This window comes from Ranitomeya variabilis, chromosome 1 (genome assembly GCF_051348905.1).
Source record: "Ranitomeya variabilis isolate aRanVar5 chromosome 1, aRanVar5.hap1, whole genome shotgun sequence".
NCBI classification, from domain to species: Eukaryota; Metazoa; Chordata; class Amphibia; order Anura; family Dendrobatidae; genus Ranitomeya; species Ranitomeya variabilis.
In genome coordinates this window covers 251343039-251365124 of record NC_135232.1, presented here as the reverse complement: position 1 = coordinate 251365124, position 22086 = coordinate 251343039, and the positions used below count along the sequence as shown (strand labels likewise).

Genomic DNA, 22086 nt, shown 5'->3' with positions numbered 1-22086 from the left:
TGGGCTGTCGGTCATTTTCATGCACAGACTTGTATAGGGGATTTTCATCTGTGACGCTAACAAAAAAAATGGACATGTCTCTGTGAGGTTTTATGGACAAATAGTCAGCTAAAAACTGCAGACATGTGAACAGCCCCATAGACTACAATGGTCTTTGAAAACCACGGAAAATACTCAGACGTCTGAATGAGGCCTCAGATAAGCATAGTCATCAGCTGAAAACTCACCAATATATAGGACTCACCAATATATATAATGTGAATCAATGATATTGCCTTAATGGACGTTTCGGTCAATATCTGACCTTCATCAGTCATCTGGGTAGAGGAGATCTGTGTGGAAGCGCGCTGTGTGATAGGTAGCGGTGTCCTGTCTTAGCAGTGGACACTACAGACTTTCACACAGCGCACTTCCACACATATCTCCTCTATCCAGGTGACTGATGAAGGTAAAGTAATGACAGAAACGTCCATTAAGGCAAGAGTGCACAGCCTGGTCTCCTTTGGGTGTATCCAACAAGGCCATATTTTTTGTGAATTATATTAGATTACATTATAGCGATGTTGACATCTAAAGTTCAGCGTAAGTTGACAAGCAATATTACGGTCGCCATGAGCCATCATTCATGCACCTGCAGCAAGGCCCAGTCCTCACTGATCAGCCACTCTGGATTGTCGGGTCCGGAATCATTTGCTGGTTTAGCCAGGGTTGGCAGTGGTTTGGCAAACTGTGTTTGCTGTTTGAGAAGGATATTCTTCTTTTGCTCTTTGCCTTCCCTCTTCACTTTCAGCATGCCAGGGGTCGCTCTATCAAACAGGGAACGAGGGGGAACCACTGATTCTCCATGTCTCTGTTTCTTCTTTCGACCTGCAGCTAAACACAAACGGAACATATGAAACGATTCTTTACAAGTAAATGGGACAGTAGATTCTACATTAGGACTTGTAACAGAGCCCTCCGCACGCTAGGGCACGACATGTAGTCACATCATCTTACTGACTGTTTACTTGGAGGTCTCTATAAACTAACACATGAAATGTTCTCAGACATCTTTGCACTATACTACATTCATTCACTGCAGTCCCTCGCACCACTTCATGCCTGGAATCAATATTAGCCCACATTTTTAAAATACAACCTTCTTTATCATGTGAATAGATACAAATATTATTAAATCATGTTGGGCTGCAGCTCAGATATTAACACAGCACCTGACATATATAATGGGCTCTATTGGCAACAGGACAGCTGACTACTGAGCGGTAGTCCTGATTCTGCGCACACAGTTAGCGACATATGTGTGTCTGAGCACAATGCTGTGTCTGCCTAGTTGCTTCCTGCCCCTATGTTCTGGTAGCAATAGCTGCACATTTTCTAGGGCTTAGTTTTTCCAACTGCACTATGTCCTATGTACTTATGCTGATTCCAGAAAACTGAAAAGCTACATACTCTCCTTGCGTGAATCCCATCTTCACCCCTTGCTATCTCTTCTACAAGATCATCACATCTTATACCGTTGGGGATCCCGATCTCACTTATAGCCAGAAAAGAAGGTCGCACTTATAAGTGGATAACTTTGTCCGACCTCGCTACCATCTGCACTGAACTGGGTCTAGTCGTTCCTTAATTTCTGGATTAGGAGATGGAATCACCACCACATCCTCAATATGGCATCCAAGTCAAAACAAAAATAAAAAGGAGATCTGTCTCACCGGGGTCCCCCAGCTTATCTCCTTGGAGTACCACCATACATTGATTCAAGCTTTTCAGGACTTTTTGTTTTGATTTTTTGAAGTAATTTCTCTTTTAACCCCTTAGCAACAGCAGATACGCTTTTAAACGCCGGCCCCTAAGGGTACTTATTCCCTCATCGCCTTTTTAAAATGTCTATCGGGAATAAGGCTGTAGTCCCCCCCCCCCCCAGAGTCGGAAAATCTCTGGGGTCTCGGCTATTGGGCCCAGCGTCATATTCCTGGAAAAAAAATGGTGGGCAGTGCGCCTCCTGAGATCTGCCGGCCCGTACCCAGCAACAATAGGAAATTTCTCCTATTGGTTCCTTTTGATCACTGTGATGGAGTCTATCACATTGCTCAAAATAAACAAAATTGTAAATCAAATCCCCCTTTGTCACTCCCTTAGTTAGATAAAAATGATACAACATTTATTCATTTTTTCCATTCCTTGTAGTTGGGCTTAGGGTTAGGGTTCGAGTTAGGGCTGTATTAGGGTTAGGGTTGTGTTAGGGTTATGATTGGGGTTAAAGTTGGGTTATGGTTAGAATTGGGGTTTTTTAAAAAGTAAAAAAAAAAGAAGATATGACAGCTAATTTTGAGCACAAGTGCTTGCTACTCAAGTCTGCATCGGGTGCTTGGGTATGCACTGAATATTGCTGATCTCCGCATGTTTTTTGGGGGGGGTATCTAACAGCCGCAAAACATGTGGGGCAGGGACTCGAGCATGTCACTCGAGCACCCGCAATATTCAGTGCATACCTGAGCACCTGATGCAAACTGAAGTAGCGAGCACTAAAGCTCAACACCAATGATGACATATTCAATATGATGACCTAATGTTATCAAATTCTGTGTCGCACCTGTGGGTTTAAAATGCTCACTATACCCCTGGATAAAATCCTTGAAGAGTGTGGTTTCCAAAATGTTGCCACTTGTTAGGGGTTTACACTGTTTAGGCACATCAGGGGGTCTCCAAACGCAACAAGGCATCTGCTAATTATTCCTGCAAATTTTACATTGAAAAAGTCAAATGGCACTCCTTCCCTTCCGAGCCCTTCCGTGCACCCATACAGAAGATTTCCCCCACAAATAAGGTATCGGCGTATTCAGGAGAAATTGCACAACAAATTTTGTGGTCAATTTTCTCTTGTTACCCTTGTGAAAATAAAAAAGTTTGGGTCTAAATTAAATTTTTTGTGAAAAAAATGAAATGATAATTTTTTCCTTCCACGTTGCTTCAGTTCCTGTGAAGCACCTGAAGAGTTAATAAACTTCTTGAATGTGGTTTTGAGCACCTTGAGGAGTGCAGTTTTTAGAACTCAAAGTTACTCAAATGTGGTGTGGTCCCTAAAAAAAATGGTTTTGTAAATTTTATTGGAAAAATGAGAAATCGCTGGTCAACTTTTAACCCTTCTAATTTCCTAACAAAACAATTATGTTTCCATAATTGTGCTGATGTAAAATTGACATGTGGGAAATGTTATTTATTAACTATTTTGTGTGAGAGGACTCTCTGATTTAAGGGCATAAGAACTAAAAATTTGAAAATTGTGACATTTTCAAACTTTTCACCAAATTTCCATTTTTTGCATCACCAATGAGACGGACATCTTACTCCTGAGTTCTACTTGGAGCTGTTCTCTGGGACTCTCTTTCTATATGCTTACTTTCCCTTCTGCTCTGCCTACATAAGTGAGGTTTTGAGGAATACCGTGCCTGGTCGAAACGTTAACCTTGTTGTCCGCAATCAAGTTTTTCTTTAAAATTATTTGGTGGTGCCTGTGCACATGAATAAAAGCAACTAAAAACTATCTACACTAATACAAAGACTTGAGTGCGGCTGTTTTTCTTGTATATCTGACCTTGGATGTCCAGCCAGCACCTCCTCTCCTGAACTCTACAGTGTGCACATCATATCCTCTTCTGATACAATAAGAAAAGCGACTGTCCGAAAAAGGAAGGTCAGCGAGACGTCCTGCAGCAGTTTGAAAGGAGTCTCCCTGAAGAGAACCCAGGATCAGGTTAAGGTCTGAAGCATCCATTCTATAGGGAGGTACCACATGAGAGACCCCTGAATGAAAGTGCTCACTTGTAGATTGGAAGCAATCCTGTGCTGGAACAAAACCGATAAGGCCGAGATCTGACCTTTGAGTGAGCTAAGCGCCAAGCCTGAATCCAGGCGGGTCTGGAGGAACTCCAAAATGGTAGCAATGGAGAAGACAAGAGGAGGACGTACGCGGTCTCTGCATCATGCGAAAAAGGTTTTCCAGGTGTGGTGATAGATGTGTACTGACGCAGGCTTCCGGGTGCTAATCCTGGTAGAAACCACCTGTTACGAGGACCCAGCCTGGGTTACATCCCAGGACTCAACAGCCAGGCCATTAAACACAGGGCCCCTGAGTTCTGGTGGCAAATCGGGACCTGGGAGAGCAGATCTGGTCGATCCGGCGATGAGCTGCACTAACTCTGCGTACCACGCCTGGCGTGGCCAATCTAGAGCAACTAGGATCACTGGAACACCTTCCACCTTGTTCTTCCTGATGACACTCAGAAGTAACGTAAGTGGGGGAAACATGTACGGATGACAAAACTGATGCCACAGAAGAACCAGTGCATCCACTCCAATGGCTTCTGAATCCCGAGACTGAGCTATGTACTCGGAAACCTTGGCATTTAAATTTGAAGCCATCAGATCCACATCCGGGATCCCCCAGCAATGACAGATCTGCTGGAAGACCTCTGGATGAAGAGTCCACTCTCCCGATGCAAGACCCTGACGGCTGAGGATGTCTGCTGCCCAGTTTTCCCACACCCGGGATGTGAACTGCTGAAATGACCGAATGGCTCCTCTTGGCCCAGTGGAGAATGTGAATCACCTCGTGCATTGCCGCCCTGCTGCGAGTGCCCCCTTGATGGCTGATGTATGCCACAGCCGTGGTGTTGTCTGTTTGAATTCGGATGGGGCGACCTGCCAGGAGATGATGGAACTGCCGTAGGGATAACCGGATTGCCTGAATCTCCAGGACGTTGATCGGGAGACTCGACTCCCAAGCTGACTAGCGCCCCTGGGCAGTGTGGTGACGAAAGACCGCTCCCCAGACGAGAAGACTGTCATCTGTAGTTACCACCAGCCATTGAACTGGGAGAAAGGATTTCACCTGGTTGAGGGAAGACCTCAAAGTCCACCACCTGAGCGCCTGCTTGACTCGCAAGGACAAGTGGCACAGCCGGTCGAGAGAGAACGGGTTCCTGTCCCAGGCTGCCAGAAGCGCATGCTGCAGAGGATGAAGGTGTAGTTGGGTGAAGGGAACAGTTTCCATCGCTGGCACCATTTTTCCCAGTACCCCCATGCAGAATCAGATGGAATGAGGGGATGGGTGACAAAGTGCCCGCGCTCCCTGCTGAAGGGCTAAGATCTTGTCTCGAAGGAGAATCACCAACTCTTGGGAGGTGTCAAGGATCATCCTTAAAAAGGATATCTGCTGAGCTAGAATGGGGGAAGACTTGTTTAAATTTATCAGAGTATCCAAAGTGATACGCACACACTCCGCACCGGTTAGGAAGGAGGGTGCTTTGATTAGAAGGTCGTCTAAGTATAGCAACACAACCATGCCCTGAGAGTGCAGAATGGACATGACAGCCGCCATGACCTTCGTGAACACTCTGGGAGCGGTGATGAGGCCGAAGGGCAAGGCTGTGAACTGGAAATGTTCCTTGCGGACAGCAAAGAGTAGGAACTTCTTGTGAGGGGGGAAAATCGGGATGTGGAGATAAGCATCCTGATTGTCGATGGATGCTAGGAACTCCCCCTTCTCCATCGAGGTGATGACCGAGCCTCCACTCCATCCTGAAGTGCCGGACCTTGACAAACTTGTTTCGAAGTTTCAGGTCCAAGATGGGACTTACTGATACGCCTTTCTTCGGAACCACAAATAGGTTTGAGTACAACCCCTCGAACCTCTTGATTTCTTGAACTGGAATAATGACCCCGTCATGGCGTAGCGAATCAATGGCTCGGTAAAAGGATCGTGTCTGCGCCACTGTTTTGGGGGAACGAGAGGGGAAAGAACCTTTCCGGAGGACGAGAAGAAAATTCTACTTTGTAACCGGAGGACACCAGGTCCCTGACCCATTAGTCGTGAATGACAGAGAGCCAGTGTCACGTACCCACTTCTCAGCACATGACTTGGGGTTGCGCCTGCAAGGGTAAATCTATCTCCTCTCACTCAGTCCAGCATTCAACCTCTGTCCTATGCTGTAATGGGAGCATAAATCACACACCAACACAGGCCACACACCCCGCTCATACACGCTGCCATCACTCACCGAACACACGGGAGATGAGTCCCGGAAATATTACTACTACTGTCTGCCAATCATAAGGATCACACACTTTAAGGCTATGGATTCTTTAGAGCATGCAAGGCTCAGACTTATTAAAGTTTTAAGCTTTAATAGAAAAGGTACAGTGCTTACAATAAAAAAAAGGTATAAAAATATGGGAATAAAGAGTGACATAGAAATATGCAAAAACAGTTACAAAATAAAATGGAGAAATTACAGAAATATCTAACTTTGTAGTCTGCTTTCTGCTCCCTGAGGGGGGGGGGGGGAGGCGAATATGGAATGGATCATATCAGCTTGGCTGTCCCTCAGTCTGTGAACATCTTTCTTTGTGTGTAGGCCTAATTTATAGAGTCAACCTGGAGGACAAATTTCTAGACCAGCCTCTCAGGGTAATATTATAATTGCTGGTTTGTGACTGGATCATGGCCACTCCACCAATGAATATATTATTTCCTCTGAAACTCTTTGTATAACATTTCTAATAGTGTCAGGCTGTAATTGACATCTCTCTTCAAAAGAAGCAGACGGTATGAAACGCTCCCCTTCCTGGTTCTTACCCAGACCCCCTGGCGAGATTGGAGACAGGAGACTGCCTTCTCAGGATAACATATGCTGTGCCCCCTGTCACACCTTCATACCTATACATATTTCACTACAGCCAGCCCTCTCGAAACAAAAGTAGGCGATCGCCTACCTTGCTGGTGTCGAACTGATAATGCCACAAGTCATTGCACCGAAAATCTATGGGATCTGGAGCCCTTAGATCTGGACTGTTTGGACGGCTCTTCCATGACTTGTTAGGCCTATATAAAACCTGGGGGCCCCAGTCCCTACATGGAGAGCTCTCTGATCTGGAAGGAGAGGTCTAAATGGACCAACCCAGATTGCTGCGAAAGGATCGGAAACAAGTCTGTTGCTGACGCCAAAAGGGCTGCCTGGTCTTTTGCTGGGGAAGAAATTTACTTTTCCCTCCTGTGGCGTCAGAGATAAGCTGATCCAGCTTCTCTCAAAATAAACAACCGCTCTGACAGGGCAGATAGGTTAGGGACTTCTGAGATGCAGAGTACGCTCGCCACTCCCTGAGCCACAGTGCCGTTCTGATGGTGATGGCGTTTGAGGCTGCCAATGCGGCGCAGTTAGCCGCATCCAGAGAGGCGTGCACCAAATAGACCCTGGCCAGAGAGATCTTATTGGACAGATCCGCTGAACCATCGTTTTAGCTGCTCATGCCACGGCAAACGATGGGGATAGTGCAGAGCCTGAGGCTTCAAAAACTGAGCGAGCAAGATTCGCTATCTGACGGTCCGTGGGATTTGTGATTGAGGTTCCGTCTGGTAAAGGAGGGTCTTGGATGCCAGACGAGATACAGAAAGATTCACAGGAGGGGACTCAGCCCATTCCTTCCGCAGATCAGATGAAAAAGGGTATCTCACCACAAGAAGCTTTTGCCCTGTGAAGCGTTTCTCTGGCCGCTCCCTATGACACTGAGCTATGTCTCGAAACTCGGGGTGGTTGGCAAACACCCTATGAGGACGTTTAGTCCTCTTGAAGCACACCACATGATCCATGGCAGAGATAGAGTGCTCGTAAACCTTCAGAGTCTGGTTGACGGCCTCAATGAGAGTATCCACAGTAGCCTGATACTCCGGCGAGTCCAGGTCGAGAGACCCGTCAGACTTATACTCAGAGTCTTGGTCGCTGGGAACCTCGGGTGAGGGGGAGCAAGAAACGGAACTTACGGATGCTGAGGCGTGAATGTGCCTGGGTGACGTGCTATGGATCCGGTTTCTAGATGCCTATGTATTATGTGACTGAAAACGGCCCCTGCTGGCTGATGGTTCATGTGTAGTAAAGGAACCCTCTAACGCAGGCAGACGGATGCCCCTACCCATGGAGGGATCTTGGAGGGACTCCATCACTTTAGCCGGTGAAGCCATGGACTGTGACAGTGATGAGGCCCACACAGGGGGGCTAGGTACACTGGGGTCAGTAGCGGCGGATGGCTCCTGAGAATATTCGGGATCACAGGCCTTACAGAATGGCGTACTCTATCCCCGGGGCAATGAGTCTGGCAGGTGGTATATGAGGTGAAAAACACTGTATGTGTTTTGTTAGCCTTCTCAGATGTCTTACATGACATGGTATACCCCAGATGTCTCCCTGCTAATATGTCTCAATAGGAAGGATTGCCAGGGAATTACTGCAGAGAAGGGCCAATATCTGTAGTGCAGTTCAGGTCTTACCCAGCTCCTGTGTCCCTGCAAGGATGGTCCTCCCGGTGCCCTGCGCTCCTCTGAACTAGTTCTGTAGAAAAGATGTCCTCCGGGGGTGCTCCCGGAGAAAGAACTCCACAAGCAGCCGCTCCAGAGTCCCACACACGTGCTGAAATATAGCTGGAGAGCCACCGGTGTGGAAAGATGGCCGCCGAGAATCTCAGGAGAATCTCGTCCTGAACAAGAAGCGCCATAAATGTGGGTGGAGCCGCCTGCGTGACGCAAGCTAGTGGGCGGGGCTTCCGGATTGCGGCCCACCCTGGTCCGAAGCCGGGGAGTAAATTACCAGCACTGGCCAGAGCGCACCCAGAGGACCACGGAACGGAGTGTGGGGCACCCTCGAGATGAGGACCAGATTGCAGCCTAGCCTAGGCCGAAGCCGAAGAGTAAATTTCCGGTGCCGGCCAGAATGCACCCGGAGCGTGGGACTACCCCGGCCCCCCTGCCGCACCTGACCCAGGCAATTACTGATCCGGCTTCACTCCACCAATGATCGGACGATGGGAATCGCAGGGTTCTCCACTCTGCCGGCAGGTCAGGTGCTGCGTGGACGGTGCAGGGAACACCCTCAATCCACTATCCCTTTGTCAAGGAGGTGGAGAGGGACCGTCTGCCTCCTTCCATCACCACTTTCTATCACTAGTGATGCAGTGGGGGTCGCACAGACGCCATCAGAGCCTCTGTACATCCTAGGGGTTCATTCCCCCAGATGGGACAAGTTGCGTTCCCCTGCGATCGATGGGCGCGTCAAAATGACGCATCCGTATACATCCGCATGTCCTGCGTACCCAAGATAGGTACGCAGGACACATGCAAAAGTAGGCGGACGTAAACGGAAGTGCAGTAGTGGGCGGAGCTTCAGGGAGGAAGTACGCAGCCGTCCGCAAAGCCCGGTACACAAGTGTGAACGTAGCCTTAAATTACTGGGTGCAGCCATTCTGACACAATCAAAGCTTTTAGATTTAGCAATACAACAGAGCAGAGAAAGCTGCCCTCATCCCCACCATGCTCTGTATATATACAAAGTTCATAGACAGTGAGCTGCTTATCACAGAAGGAGGGAGTGTTGTTCGACTGCACTAATTAATCTCTTAGTGATAAATCCTTCACAGTTAGTAAACAGCAGCACTTTGAAAATTGACACATCCCTGAATTCTGTGTTTCAGCCTCTATCTCCTGTTGTCTTCAGATTACCAGCAAAAACCTGCAGACAGATTCCCTTTAATATGCACTTCATCTTAATATATAGCAGGTTCTCTACTTTCCTTACCTTCTTCCTTGGAATAACATTTTGACAATAACTTCCATGGGTTACCATATACTGAGGGATCTTACTAGGCCCCTTTCCTCGTCATCCTTGAAGAGTGTTACGCCTGTGCTATACATACAACTCTACTAATTAATTCTGATTTTGTTCTCCTGAGCCATGCTATGGATTATATACTGTGAATGCGAATGCTAATGAAATAAAGGTGGCATATCCCTTTAAACACTGGCCTACAAACATAATGACAGAGTATTGGTTGGTACTATATTAGTTGTATATAATTATCACAAACCTGCAGGATCAGTCTTATGTCTCTTGTGCTCCTTCCTTACATAGACCGGGGGCAGTTTCGATTCTGGGATAGGGTTGGTCTCATACATCAGGCACATCACAGAGTCAATATAAATGTCATTCTCATCTTGTGGCGGAGTAGGTGGTGTCCAGATCTAAGCAGCAAATGGTAAACAATGTGTTAGATCAGGGGTGGGGAATCTTTTTTCTGCCAAGGGCCATTTGGATATTTATACCATCCTTCGGGGGCCGTACAAACTCCGCCAACAAAGTTCATCCTGACTCTAGCAGTGGTTTCAGGATGTAATCTTTCATTGCATGCCCTTCAGTGTAATCAAACCACACCTCCCTGCCCAAGAATGCGGTCCCTGAGAATCTGCTTGGGGGCCTGATAAAAGGTCGTCGAGGGCCGTAAACAGCCCTGGGGCCTGATGTTCCCCACCCCTGTGTTAGATGCACAGCTTCATAGTATTACAATATCCTAGTGAGATGCGACCGAACAGTCTATGACACTTACTGGCATCACCTCAGTCTGTCCCTCCGGATTGTCGTAGACAAATTCCTGGTGGAGACAGAAAGGTGATTAATTCTTTGATGGTTGGACTCCTTTTTCTGATTATACTACCAGCCAACATAAGCCATAACTCACTGACATTGCTGATTAATAGGCCATTGCATAAACATTAAAGAACAGGAAAAAACATTATTGTGTACCTTATTATATGCATCTTCCCTGGTGTAGGTCAGTAGTTCTTCATTTGCTTCTTCCAAGGCCATTTTCTCTTCCTGTTCCTTGTCTTCTTTTAACTTCTGCACTTCCCATTTTTTCTTTGCCATGTTTAGATCCTTTTAGAAGACAAAGATGTTACCTCAATAAGGGAATAAGTGAATTGAAACTTCAGAGAGGAAGAGGACTTGAAATCTAGTTCCACCTATTGTAAGTAAGAATCCTAAAAGTCAACAGTCAGTATTGACTGTTTAACGAACCTTGCCATATGACTTCGGATAAAAGCCAAACCAGAATCTCAATTTACAGAAACATGTTTCAGGGTAGCATGTCAAGCATGTCACTCTCTATAAGGAAAAACGTTACCCCTTAGACCATAGACATAAACCTTTTTGCTTTGGAGTGGAGATTGGCGAATCCGAACAGCACAGTTCGGGATCTGTACTGAAACACCGAATGTTTGGGCACAGACCCCCAAACACGGACTTCACCAGGAAATCAATGTTACTGTCCAGGTTCAGCATCCCGAACACCGGATGTTTCTCACGCTGTCGCTGCAGACTCTGATAGGCCTTAAGATTAATACCACCGGTCAGAGGGCTGAGGTTCTCACGCTGTCAGATGACAGCGTGAGCCCGCAACTGTGAAGGAGCTAAAAAATTTATCTCCGGTCACAGGCGTCGGCTGATGGGACTACTACTCCCATCAGCCTACATCTTCTGCCGCTAATAACACAAAGTGCAGAAGCGGCGTATGGGAGTATTGACTAGCCGGAGCCTGCGCTCTAAATAAATAATAAAAAAAAAAACGGCATGGATTCCACTGTATTTTTGATAAACAGCCAGGCAAAACAAACAGCTGTGGACTGCAACCCTCAGCTGTCAGCTTTTGCAGGGTTGGTTATCAAGAATAGAGAGGTCAACAGGCCGTTTTTTTAAATTATTTAAATAATTTTTAAAAAATGGAGTGGGGTTCCCCCGATTAATCACAACCAGCCAAGCTAAAGCAGACGTCACCGCTGTGCTCTGCTCTTACATTCCGGCCGGCAGTCAGTCAGAGCGGGAAGCAGACTGCGAGGGACCTGACGGACACCGGAATGTGAGTATGTACGGTTTGGTTTTTTTTACTTTTACGATGGTAACCAGGGTAAACATCGGGTTACTAAGCGCGGCCCTGCGCTTAGTAACCCGATGTTTAACCTGGCTACAAGCGCACGCATCGTTGGATCGGTGTCACACACACCGATCCAACGATGACAGCGGGAGATCCAGCGACGAAAGAAAGTTCCAAACGATCTGCTACGACGTACGATTCTCAGCAGGGTCTCTGATCGCTGCTGCGTGTCAGACACAGCGATATCGAATGGATATCGCTGGAACGTCACGGATCGTACCGTCGCAGCGACAAAAGTGCCACTGTGTGACAGTACCCTTAGAGGATGCTGTAAGCACAAGATATGCAAGTGTGATTCATCTCTAGACAGGCAGTGTGAGGGGGAACTGTACAGCAGAGGTGACAGTGATAGGAGACGATAAAAGCCGATGGAAGGATTTGTGGTTTGTAACATGACAAAGCTAAACTCAGCTCTGCTTTCTAATCGTGCAGAAAGTTATACCAGGAGATCAGATCTGTAGCTTTGTATTTCACACTGAGAAACTTTAGCTATGATAGGAGTGTGCTCTTTTTCTGCTGTGTGGCTGCCTGCTTTTGATTGGGCAACTTATTACAGGGAGAAGTACATGCTCCATTGGAAATTATCTAATAACATCCATGGAACTTAAGACAAGTTAACTAATTAGATGCCAAGTACTTTGATTTCTAATTTGTCTGCAATGTAGAGGCAAAAAAAATAAACAAAGAAAAAACAACAAACATTACATGATATGTTTAGTTCAACAAAAAAAAAATTGGTGAAAAGACCACTTTAAAAAATGACCGCCCCTCAGTGAGATTGAATAGAGAGTATCTGTGAACAGCAATTGTCAAGTCATGCAACAGATTTTCTATGGGATTTAGGTCTGAATTGTGAACTTTCGAAGCTGCATCCAGTGTTGCCGGGAGGAAAGAATGGGGAACCGGACAGGACCCATGATCTGGTGAGACAGGGAGTGGCGAGACCGAGCGGAGAGCAGGAAACCTGGGAAAAAGGGGAAGTTTCCCGTCGGCAGAGAAAAGGGGAGACGTGTTTTGTGCACTGCAGAGCGAGATAAGGTGCGGAACTGAGACCCGGACAAGGGTACTTGAGGGCCTCCGACAGTCAGAGAGCGTGCAGAGCATCAGGCGCTTAGAAAAACAGTGTGCGGTGCCTGCATTGAGAAGCGAGTGCCAGGTGCCGGATTGTGAGGTGTGTTCCTCCTCACTGACAGGCGTGCAATGGAGCAAACACCGGATAGGGACTTCTACAACACTTCCCACCCTGGCTTTACAGTTTGATGGACTAGTGGCTCAATAGGCAAAACCGGTGACCGCCCATTGCCGCCAGAAACCCGGATCAAGTGTTGGCGGGCTACGCCTGAGGACACAGTGCCAGCCGCTGCCGGTATTTCAACTCTTTATCAGACTGCATGCGAATGAGGAGCAGAGAAGTCACGATAAGTGAAGTTTAATAGTAAGACTGTTGTGTTCTTCCATAATGCTACTGTTAATTACAAGTAACCTCCCTGTGAGGAGTTCATTATTGTTATAAATTAAACCGCACTGTTAATCCTTGCTCTGCATTCCCTGCATCCCTTTACCTGCTTACAAATACACCCTACCAACAGTTAAGCATGTTGGAGGATCCCTAATGCTGTGGGGTTGCTTTGCTGCATCTGGTACTGGAGGCCTTGACCGTATCACAGGGTTTATAAAATCTGAGAATTATCAAGTGATTTTGGAATGTCCTACCCAGTGTAAGACAACTTGGTTTGAGTCGAAGATCATGAGTCTTCCAGCAAGACAATGACCCAAAGCACACATGCAATGGTTGAAAAAGAAAAAATGGACTGTTTTAAAATGGCCAGCAATGAGTCTTCACCTCAATCCCATTGAACATCTTTGGGGTGAGCTGAAATCTGCCATTGGGAAAAAGAACTTGGGACAAACTGCAAAGAAAGAGTGGGAGAAAATACCAGCTGAGAAGTGCAAGAAGCTTATAGATGGCTGCAAGAAATGTTTGGAGGCTGTCATCAATGCCAAAGGGTGTGCAACCAAGTATTAATTAGGCTTGCCTTTATTGCTGCACATGCTGTTTATTCTGTTTCTTCTTTGAAATTGCAACATGTAAGTTGAAAAATCAATGCTTTAATGTTGGATTGCTCTGGACCACTAATTAAAAAATCCTGAGGATATAACTATGGTACATTTCCATTTATTTCAGAAGATATTGTACAGTCTATGAAACAAATGAAGGGGTGCCAATAATGGTGAGCAGCACTGTGTGTGTGTTGTAGCAGGGAACCAGGTCATGTGCACTGAATGCTTATGGCTGGGGGCGCCTCTTTGGTTTAGCCAGGTGAATTACATGCAGGGCTATAGCAGCACACCGTACACTTGAGACTACAAGTCTTAGGGTACCGTCACACAGTGCCATTTTCATCGCTACGACGGCACGATTCGTGACGTTGCAGCGTCGTATGATTATCGCTCCAGCGTCGTAGACTGCAGTCACACGTTGCAATACACGGCGCTGGAGCGATAATTTTATGACGTATTTGCGATGTAGAAGCCGTTGGTTACTGTGCGCACATCGTATACAACCTGTGTCACACGATGCAATCATGCCGCCACAGCGGGACACTAGACGACGAAAGAAAGTTTCAAACGATCTGCTACGACGTACGATTCTCAGCGGGGATCCGGATCGCAGTAGCGTGTCAGACACAACGATATCGTAACGATATCGCTAGAACGTCACGAATCGTGCCGTCGTAGCGATGAAAATGGCACTGTGTGACGGTACCCTAAGTTTAGCAAACAACATCAAGATACTGAAGGCGTTAACTTGTAACTATTTTATTCCAACAAGTAATGGGGCACCATACACTAACCTCTGTTTTCTCTGTCTTTTCAGGCGCACTTGAGGTATAGAATTCCTCCAGGTAGTTCAAGGCGTATTTCTCAATGGGGGTTAGCTGAAAGACACAGCAGGAGTCATGGTTAGTGATATCTGCACTTCAAAAAAAAAAAATAAGTAGCCATCCTATTAAACACTATATGCAAATTGCCTCTTCAGAGAGACAGTGGACTTGAACTCTATAGCGCCACCTGTTGGAAGCAGCGATCCTACAAGTCATAACCAACCCTTTAATGAGTCTTGCAATATGACTTGGGATAAAAGACAAATCAGAATGTCAATGCCAGAGCTGGTATGTCACTCTCCACAAGGAGAAACGTTACCCTTTAGTCTCCTTTATCCACTATGGCATTTTATGAAAACATTTTAAGAAAAAACCCTGAGAAAGCTGCTGTAACCAGGGCTGTGGAGTCAGTAAGGCTAAGTTCACACTGCATTAGCAGCAGCCCGTTCAGCACATACGCTAACGGGCTGCTGTAAACGCAAGTGCCGACGTTTACATCCCGCTAGCGCAGATAGAGCATCTGATAGCTCTATCTGCGCTAGCAGTGACAGACCCGGAAATGCTGCAGCTCGCGTCTCAGGGTCCGTCGCTCAATGACGGCACATCCCTAGCGCACGCCCATTGTGAGCGCGCGCTACCGATGCGTCCGACATTGCAGTCAATGGCGGCCGTAACGGACTACGTTACACCGCGTTTATGCCGCGGTGTAACGTAGTCTGTTAGACGGACTGCCAGGACGCAATGTGAACCCAGCCTAAGCCAAACCTCTGACTCAGACTCCTCAATTTCCATGACACCGACTCCAACAAAATGGGCTCCGACTCCGACTCCACAACTCCGACTCCGCAGCCCTGGCTGTAACCAGCGATTTGTGTGTGGACTGACTACAATATGCTGTGGGCTAGTCTTAAGATGCCCATACACATTAGATATTAGCCGATTATACACTCAGTCCGACTCGGTTCCAGCAGAATTAGGTATGCTTGATTTCATTCAGTCCCTTGTTCCTGTAGTAAGTAAACCACTGCCAGATGCTTCCTGTTCCTCCTATTCCTCCTCTCCCTGTTGTGAACACACACTTGGTTACTTATATTTTTGCACTTTTCAAAAATTGACGATTTTTGGGGTTTATATTTTTTTTCTCACGCTACAGCCTATTGGGCTCTTTTTATTACCAAATTTTCTTTGGTCTTATCTGATGTTTGTCCGATATATGTACTGTATATTTATTCCCGCATGTTTTCGCTTACATTATATTAGCCAGTGATCATTCCTTATCATAGGGACCATTCTCATTTTTTTTCTTTTAACTCGGCTTTTCCATTGCTTTCTTGGTTCACAAACTGTGTTCTACCAGTAAAGGGTTTCAGATTTTCACATTATTGTAAAAGAAAATGTCCTAATTTTGCCTCATACATCAATCACCTGAAAGCATATCCAGGTCTATGTATGTGTAAATTTGTACGTATATGTAGAGTATGCATACGTTTATCAGTAAGCGATGTACAGCTGCTGCAAATCTAGTACATTTCAAAGAAAAACAGATTTTTATTTTATTTTTTAAATATAATGGTTGATATTTCATTTTTTTGGACTATGCCACTATGAGTGTGGCAGTCAGGTAGCTTCTCCCACGTGGGCTACATACCCCTTAGTGCCCTAGTCTCATATATTGGCAGAATAATTTTGTACTAAAGCATGTGTGGAGGCAGCCTTATTGTCCCATCTTTGATTTATGTGGGATACGTTTTTCCCATCCCTCTATATTATACATGCACTCCCAGCCTATCTGAGCATGCATGCTTACAGTACGTTGTAGCTGGGGAGAAAGTGGATGATGGAACGGCAGCCGACTACTATCTCATGCCTTTGGTTAATGTAAAAGATGAACCAAGGCTGAAGAAAAAATGTCAAGGACCTGGATTCCCAAAAAGCTGCTAATTTTATGGCTATGTTATGTTAGTTACTAAAATTAATATTTATAATCATGTATGATGTATTTTACCTGCTCCACCACAGCAGCCAGCTCCTTCAATTCGGAGGGGTCTTCAGAACGGTTTCCTGTTTCTTTCACCTTATTGTCTTGCTCGCTTCTTGTCTCAGGCACAGATAACTCCATGTCTATTTCAGGTCCATGCTCAATGCTCTTCAAAGCCTTAGAATTTAACAGGTAGAGGAAATATGTTATATTGGTCCAATAACACATCTCATGGGCAATGCAATTTCTTCTAACCTCTATAAATGGTTTGGCAAATTTTGTGGCTATTGTCTCTGCTGGAGGTGGCTCCTGGGAAAGCATTACAAATTCCTCTGCCTTTACTCCAAATCCTGAGTCCTCCAGGGGTGAATAAAGCTCAAATAGCTCATGAATGGTTTGCTGGGAGAGAAGAAAACATCTAGTTACCTTTGTCACAAATAGAAACCAATGTCTGTACACCAAGAATGAGATTTGGGGTTCATAATATGAACTTCTAATATCAGCATCTTCTGGGGTATTTAAAAAGACAATGGTTTTACAACAAAGGAATATTAATAATCATAATAATAATAATAAGCATTTTATTTCTATAGCACCAGCATATTCTCCAGTACTTTACAATACAGAGGAGACAAGTAAACATAATTCAACAGATATCAAGGGGAGTGAGAGCCCTGCTCGCAAGCTTACAATCTATGAGGAAATAGGGGAGACTCCAAAGGGGGATGGTAAAAAGTGCTTGCATTGTACGGTCTGGCCATCAATATAATAAATACGGTATTCACATAACGCTGCATGAATGTGTCACCAGCTATGCGTGTAAAACTACAGCCACAGAGGGCTATTAAGTGCATGGAGGGTGTGTGAACAGATGCTAGAAGGGACCTAATTTGGAAGAAAATTTGGGAGAGGCAAAACAGGAATAGTTGTATAAGTGAGGTGATAGGACAGTCTAAAGAAGTACGTTGTTAGGGCACGCTTAAAACTGGGTATTGGGAATTAATCGAATTGTCCTGGGTAGTGCATTCCAGAAAATTGGCACAGCTCGCAAAAAGTCTTAGAAACAGCAGTGGGAGGTTCAGATTATTGAGCATGTTAGCCTTAAGGTCAGTAATGGAACGGCGGGTACGGGTAGTGTGATAGACAAAGATGAGGGAGGAGATGTATAGGGTGGTGTAAAAGTGTGGAGCTCTTTGTGGGTGAGAATGATAGGTTTATATTGAACTCTGTAGTGAATGGGTAACCAGTGTAATGACTGGCACAGGGTAGAGGTATCGGTGTAGCGGTTAGAGAGGAATATGATCCTGGCTAATGCATTCCAGATGGACAGGAGAGGGGAGAATTTGGTAAAAAGGAGACCTAATAGTACAGAATTGAAACAGTCCAGACGAGAATGAACAACAGCAATAGTAAGAGTTTTTGCAGAGTCAGAAGTTAAAAAAAAGGTTGAATTCTACAGATGTTTTTGAGGTGTTTGTGACATGAGCGAGCCAGTGATCGGGTGTAGGGAGTGAAGGAGAGATCTGAGTCAAATATGACCCCAAAACAGCGGGTGTGCTGCCAGGGAGTAATGGCCGAATCACACACGGAAATGGCAATATTGGGTTTGGGAAAATTAATAGTGGAGTAAACACACGGAACTCAGTTTTTGACAGATTCAGTTTTAGATAGAGGGAGGACATGTTAGAGACAGCACAAATACAATCACTGGTATTTTGCAGTAGAGCAGGGGTGATGTCAGGAGACGATGTGTATAATTGGGTGTCATCAGCATAAAGAAGGTACTGAAAATCAAATCTACTAATGGTTTGTACCATGGGGCAGTATGTAGAGAGAAGATGGGATCTAGAACTGAACCTTGAGGAAGCCCGACAGTAAGGGAAGCAGGAAGAGGGGCCAGCAAAAGATATAGTGAAGGAGTGGTCAGAGAGATGGAAGAGAAGTACCCTTGAGCCCAATAGAGTGGAGAAAAGTGAGGAGGAGCTGGTGATTCACAGTGTCAACTGCAGCAGAGAGATCCAGGAGAATTAGTAGGGAGCAGCAACCATTGGATTTAGCGGTTAATAGATCGTTAGAGGCTTTAGTGAGGGTAGTTTCAGTGGAATGTATGGAGCGGAAACCAGATTGTAGAGGGTCAAGAAGAGTGATCTGAGAGATTGTGGATTAGATGGGAGTGGACCAAGGAGTTTAGAAATGAAGGGCAGATTAGCGACAAGTCTGTAGTTAGCAGTGCAGGGAAAAGTAGATCACATTTTAGATTACCGGTAAAAAAAATTGAGAGAGTCTGGTCCAAGACGATACCTCATCATTTCATAACGCAGAGAAGTACAGAGTAATCCCTTCTCTACTTCCAAATAGCCAATAGTCAAATAACGAAGTCTACACATCTGTTTGCATCCCATTTAAAATGAACCTACCACCTGGGAAAATGCTATTTACCTGCAGATATGGGATTAATCTGCAGATAAATAGCCATACAATGCTTTCTGCTCACCTTACTGAAAGTGTGGCTACTGAGTGAAAATGAACTAATTTCCTCCCAGGAGCCGCCGGCTTACAGTTATGGAGGAGTGCACTGAGCAGTTACAGTCACCGCTCACAGCACTGCTCACTTTATTGTAAGCGGCAGCTGTAAGCACGGCCCGACACTTTGATTGACAGATGGCTCAGCACATATGCACGGCATCGAGAGTTGCCAAACGGTGACGGGGCGTGCTTCCAGTCACCATACACCGTATAGTGAGTGACCAATCCATGCCCATCTTCCCCATAACTGAAAGCTTCTGGGAGGAAATAAGTTCATTTTCTCCCAGTACTTGCATTTTCAGTAAGGTGGGCAGCATTGTGACCCTATTTGACTGCAAATTAACCCTATATCCGTAAGTCAATAGTGTTTTCCAAGATGACAGGCTCCCTTTTATGTTGTTAAAAAGTACCTGTGTCAGAAAAGCCATAGAAAAATCATTTCCCTGAGCTGCAACTTCTCGAATCAAGTCCTTGGTACCATTCTTCAGCAGCTTCTCTTCCACAGAGTTTCCACTTACGAGCCTACGTTTAACAAGAGTTACATTTAGCATAGATAGACCGATGTGTATGGTATTTTAGTTTGCTGGGTTATCAAAGCACAGCTCTTACCGATAAATGTGGATATCCTTTATCCTGCCAATCTGATCACACCATGCTTGTGCTCTAGAATCCATGACTGGATTTAAGTCACTGTCATAAAAGATTGCGGTGTCTGCTTCTACATAGGGAACGCCTAGAGATCGGCTTTGGCTTGATATTAAAATGCAGAAAATACGGGAATCTTGATTAAAGCTCCTCATCAGATCCTGTGAAAAAATATACGCAACAGTTCTGGTTGCAGAAATTCTTCCAATCATTGTTTATTTTCTATATATTCTTGTTTTATGCAATAATATAAAAGAGATTTCTGTTTTTCCAGTCAATCAAATTTAACGGTCATTGGGGAAGAGTCAAGAGACCACCGTACACACTATACAGTTGCTTGATCCCACAGAAATCTGTAGATTCGGTCATCATTTACGCAATGTGTATAACCACCTAAACACTTCTTCTAAAGTCTGAATATGTAAAAGATAGAAATGTATGTCAGTATACTAATATCAAGATAAGCTATCACATACGTGACATTGCTCATAGTTTGCAAACTCATCGATCCTCAAGAAGCTGAAACTGTTGATGTCCAAGAAGGTCTCCAAGATATCTAGCATGAGCAGCATCTGAGAGAAAATCAAAGCACGGCGACCCTCAGACCTCAGCTTTCTCAGAAGAATGGACAACGCTTCAAGCTTTCCTGTGTGCAAAAAGAAATCGGTAAAGTGGAAAAGACATCTACAAGACTTCAGGTTAATGATTAATAGGAACATCTAATCAGCGATGTTAAGACAGCAAGAGAAGCTTTGTGTGCCAAAACAAACTAATGGCTAGGTAATAGAAACCGCATAAAGGAGGGAGACTGATGCAAAAAACACAGAGATCAGAAGGAAATGAGTTCCCCAACGTATCTGTCAATTACTCAACACATAAAATTAACTTTTTATTTTTTTATTTTTAGGGTGGAGTTTAAAAGGTTTTGTCAAAATGCATGTTTAAAGGGGTATTCCAGTTTTGGAAACCCCTCTTCCCTGGCGTAGTTTGTGTTAGAAAAACAAACTGGCTCAACTCACCCTTCCCAGGACCTGTGTCGAGTCTCTGCAACTCTACCAGTTGTTTGTTATTGTCTCTAGAGCTGAAGTCAATTACAGATCTTCGCAACTTTGCCAGAATACACAGCATGAGCCGCTCAGAGTCTCTGAGCTCACTGATTGGTTGCAGCTCTGTCGACATGACGTCAACACTGCAAACGAAAACGGGAGCAGCGGCAGAGAACTATCAGTGGGCCTAAGGTTGAGTTAAAGGGAACCTGTCAGCAGCATTGTGCACAGTAACCTACAGATAGTGTCAGATCAGCGCGGTTATACTGATTAAAATTATACTAATTATAATAATAATCTTTATTTTTATATAGCGCTAGCATATTCCGCAGCGCTTTACAGTTTGCACACATTACCATCGCTGTCCCCAATGGAGCTCACAATCTAAATTCCCTATCAGTATGTCTTTGAAGTGTGGGAGGAAACCAGAGAACCCGGAGGAAACCCACATAAACACGGGGAGAACATACAAACTCATTGCAAATGTTGTCCTTGGTGGGATTTGAACCCAGGACTCCAATGCTGGAGGGCAATAGATGCTACTGTGCAGGTACCGTCACCATTTTGCTAAAGAAAAAAAATTGGCTCCATCAAGACGAAAAAAAATAAATTGGCTCAAACATCATTTTGAATAACAATTTTTTTTTTCCTCAAGAAATTTATATCACAAAATCAAATGAAAATATGGACATTATAGATTGTATCATGCTTCAGTACAGGTGCCTGCATGATGAATTGTTTTTTTTTTCAAACAATAAGATATGCATTATGTAAAATAGGCGGCATAAGCCAGTAAGGATACATATCTAAGCAGAGCACCACATGAAGACCCCCACAGGCTGCCCCGTAACACGAGAAAATCATTAACTAAAAAATGAAAATACAGATTAAACAACATTGTAATCAGTATAACGGCGCCGACCTGACACTGTCTGTAGCTTACTGTGTACAATCCTGCTAACAGGTTTGCATTAAGCACAGTTTGTTTGTTTTCTAAACCAAAATGCAGCAATGGGAGAGAGGTTTTCCCAAACTGGAAAACCCCCTTACTACCGATGGATGGAAAGGATGACAAATGTTGGAGGCACTCGGAGGCCTACAGCTGAGACCCCAGCATGCACTACAGTAAAAGTCCTTAAACACCCGTTTCTCATCACTGCACAAGGGCAGGCGGGGATTAATACTGGGCGGCATT

The 22086-nt window shown here is 45.0% G+C and overlaps 1 protein-coding gene across 13 annotated transcripts in view; it reads right to left on the bottom strand.

Moving 5' to 3' along the window:
• Positions 1-22086, bottom strand: part of LOC143812727 (E1A-binding protein p400-like) — a 220183-nt gene that overhangs the window by 53813 nt on the left and 144284 nt on the right. For all 13 annotated transcript variants that reach the window (XM_077293327.1, XM_077293337.1, XM_077293331.1 and 10 more), the window contains 10 exons: positions 20322-20491; positions 19810-20006; positions 19611-19722; positions 16930-17073; positions 16702-16851; positions 14667-14750; positions 10626-10757; positions 10429-10473; positions 9913-10066; positions 632-873 (listed from right to left, as the gene is read on the bottom strand). In XM_077293327.1, the coding sequence (XP_077149442.1) occupies positions 632-873; positions 9913-10066; positions 10429-10473; positions 10626-10757; positions 14667-14750; positions 16702-16851; positions 16930-17073; positions 19611-19722; positions 19810-20006; positions 20322-20491 (1430 nt within the window). The remainder of the gene's footprint in view (positions 1-631; positions 874-9912; positions 10067-10428; positions 10474-10625; positions 10758-14666; positions 14751-16701; positions 16852-16929; positions 17074-19610; positions 19723-19809; positions 20007-20321; positions 20492-22086) is intronic.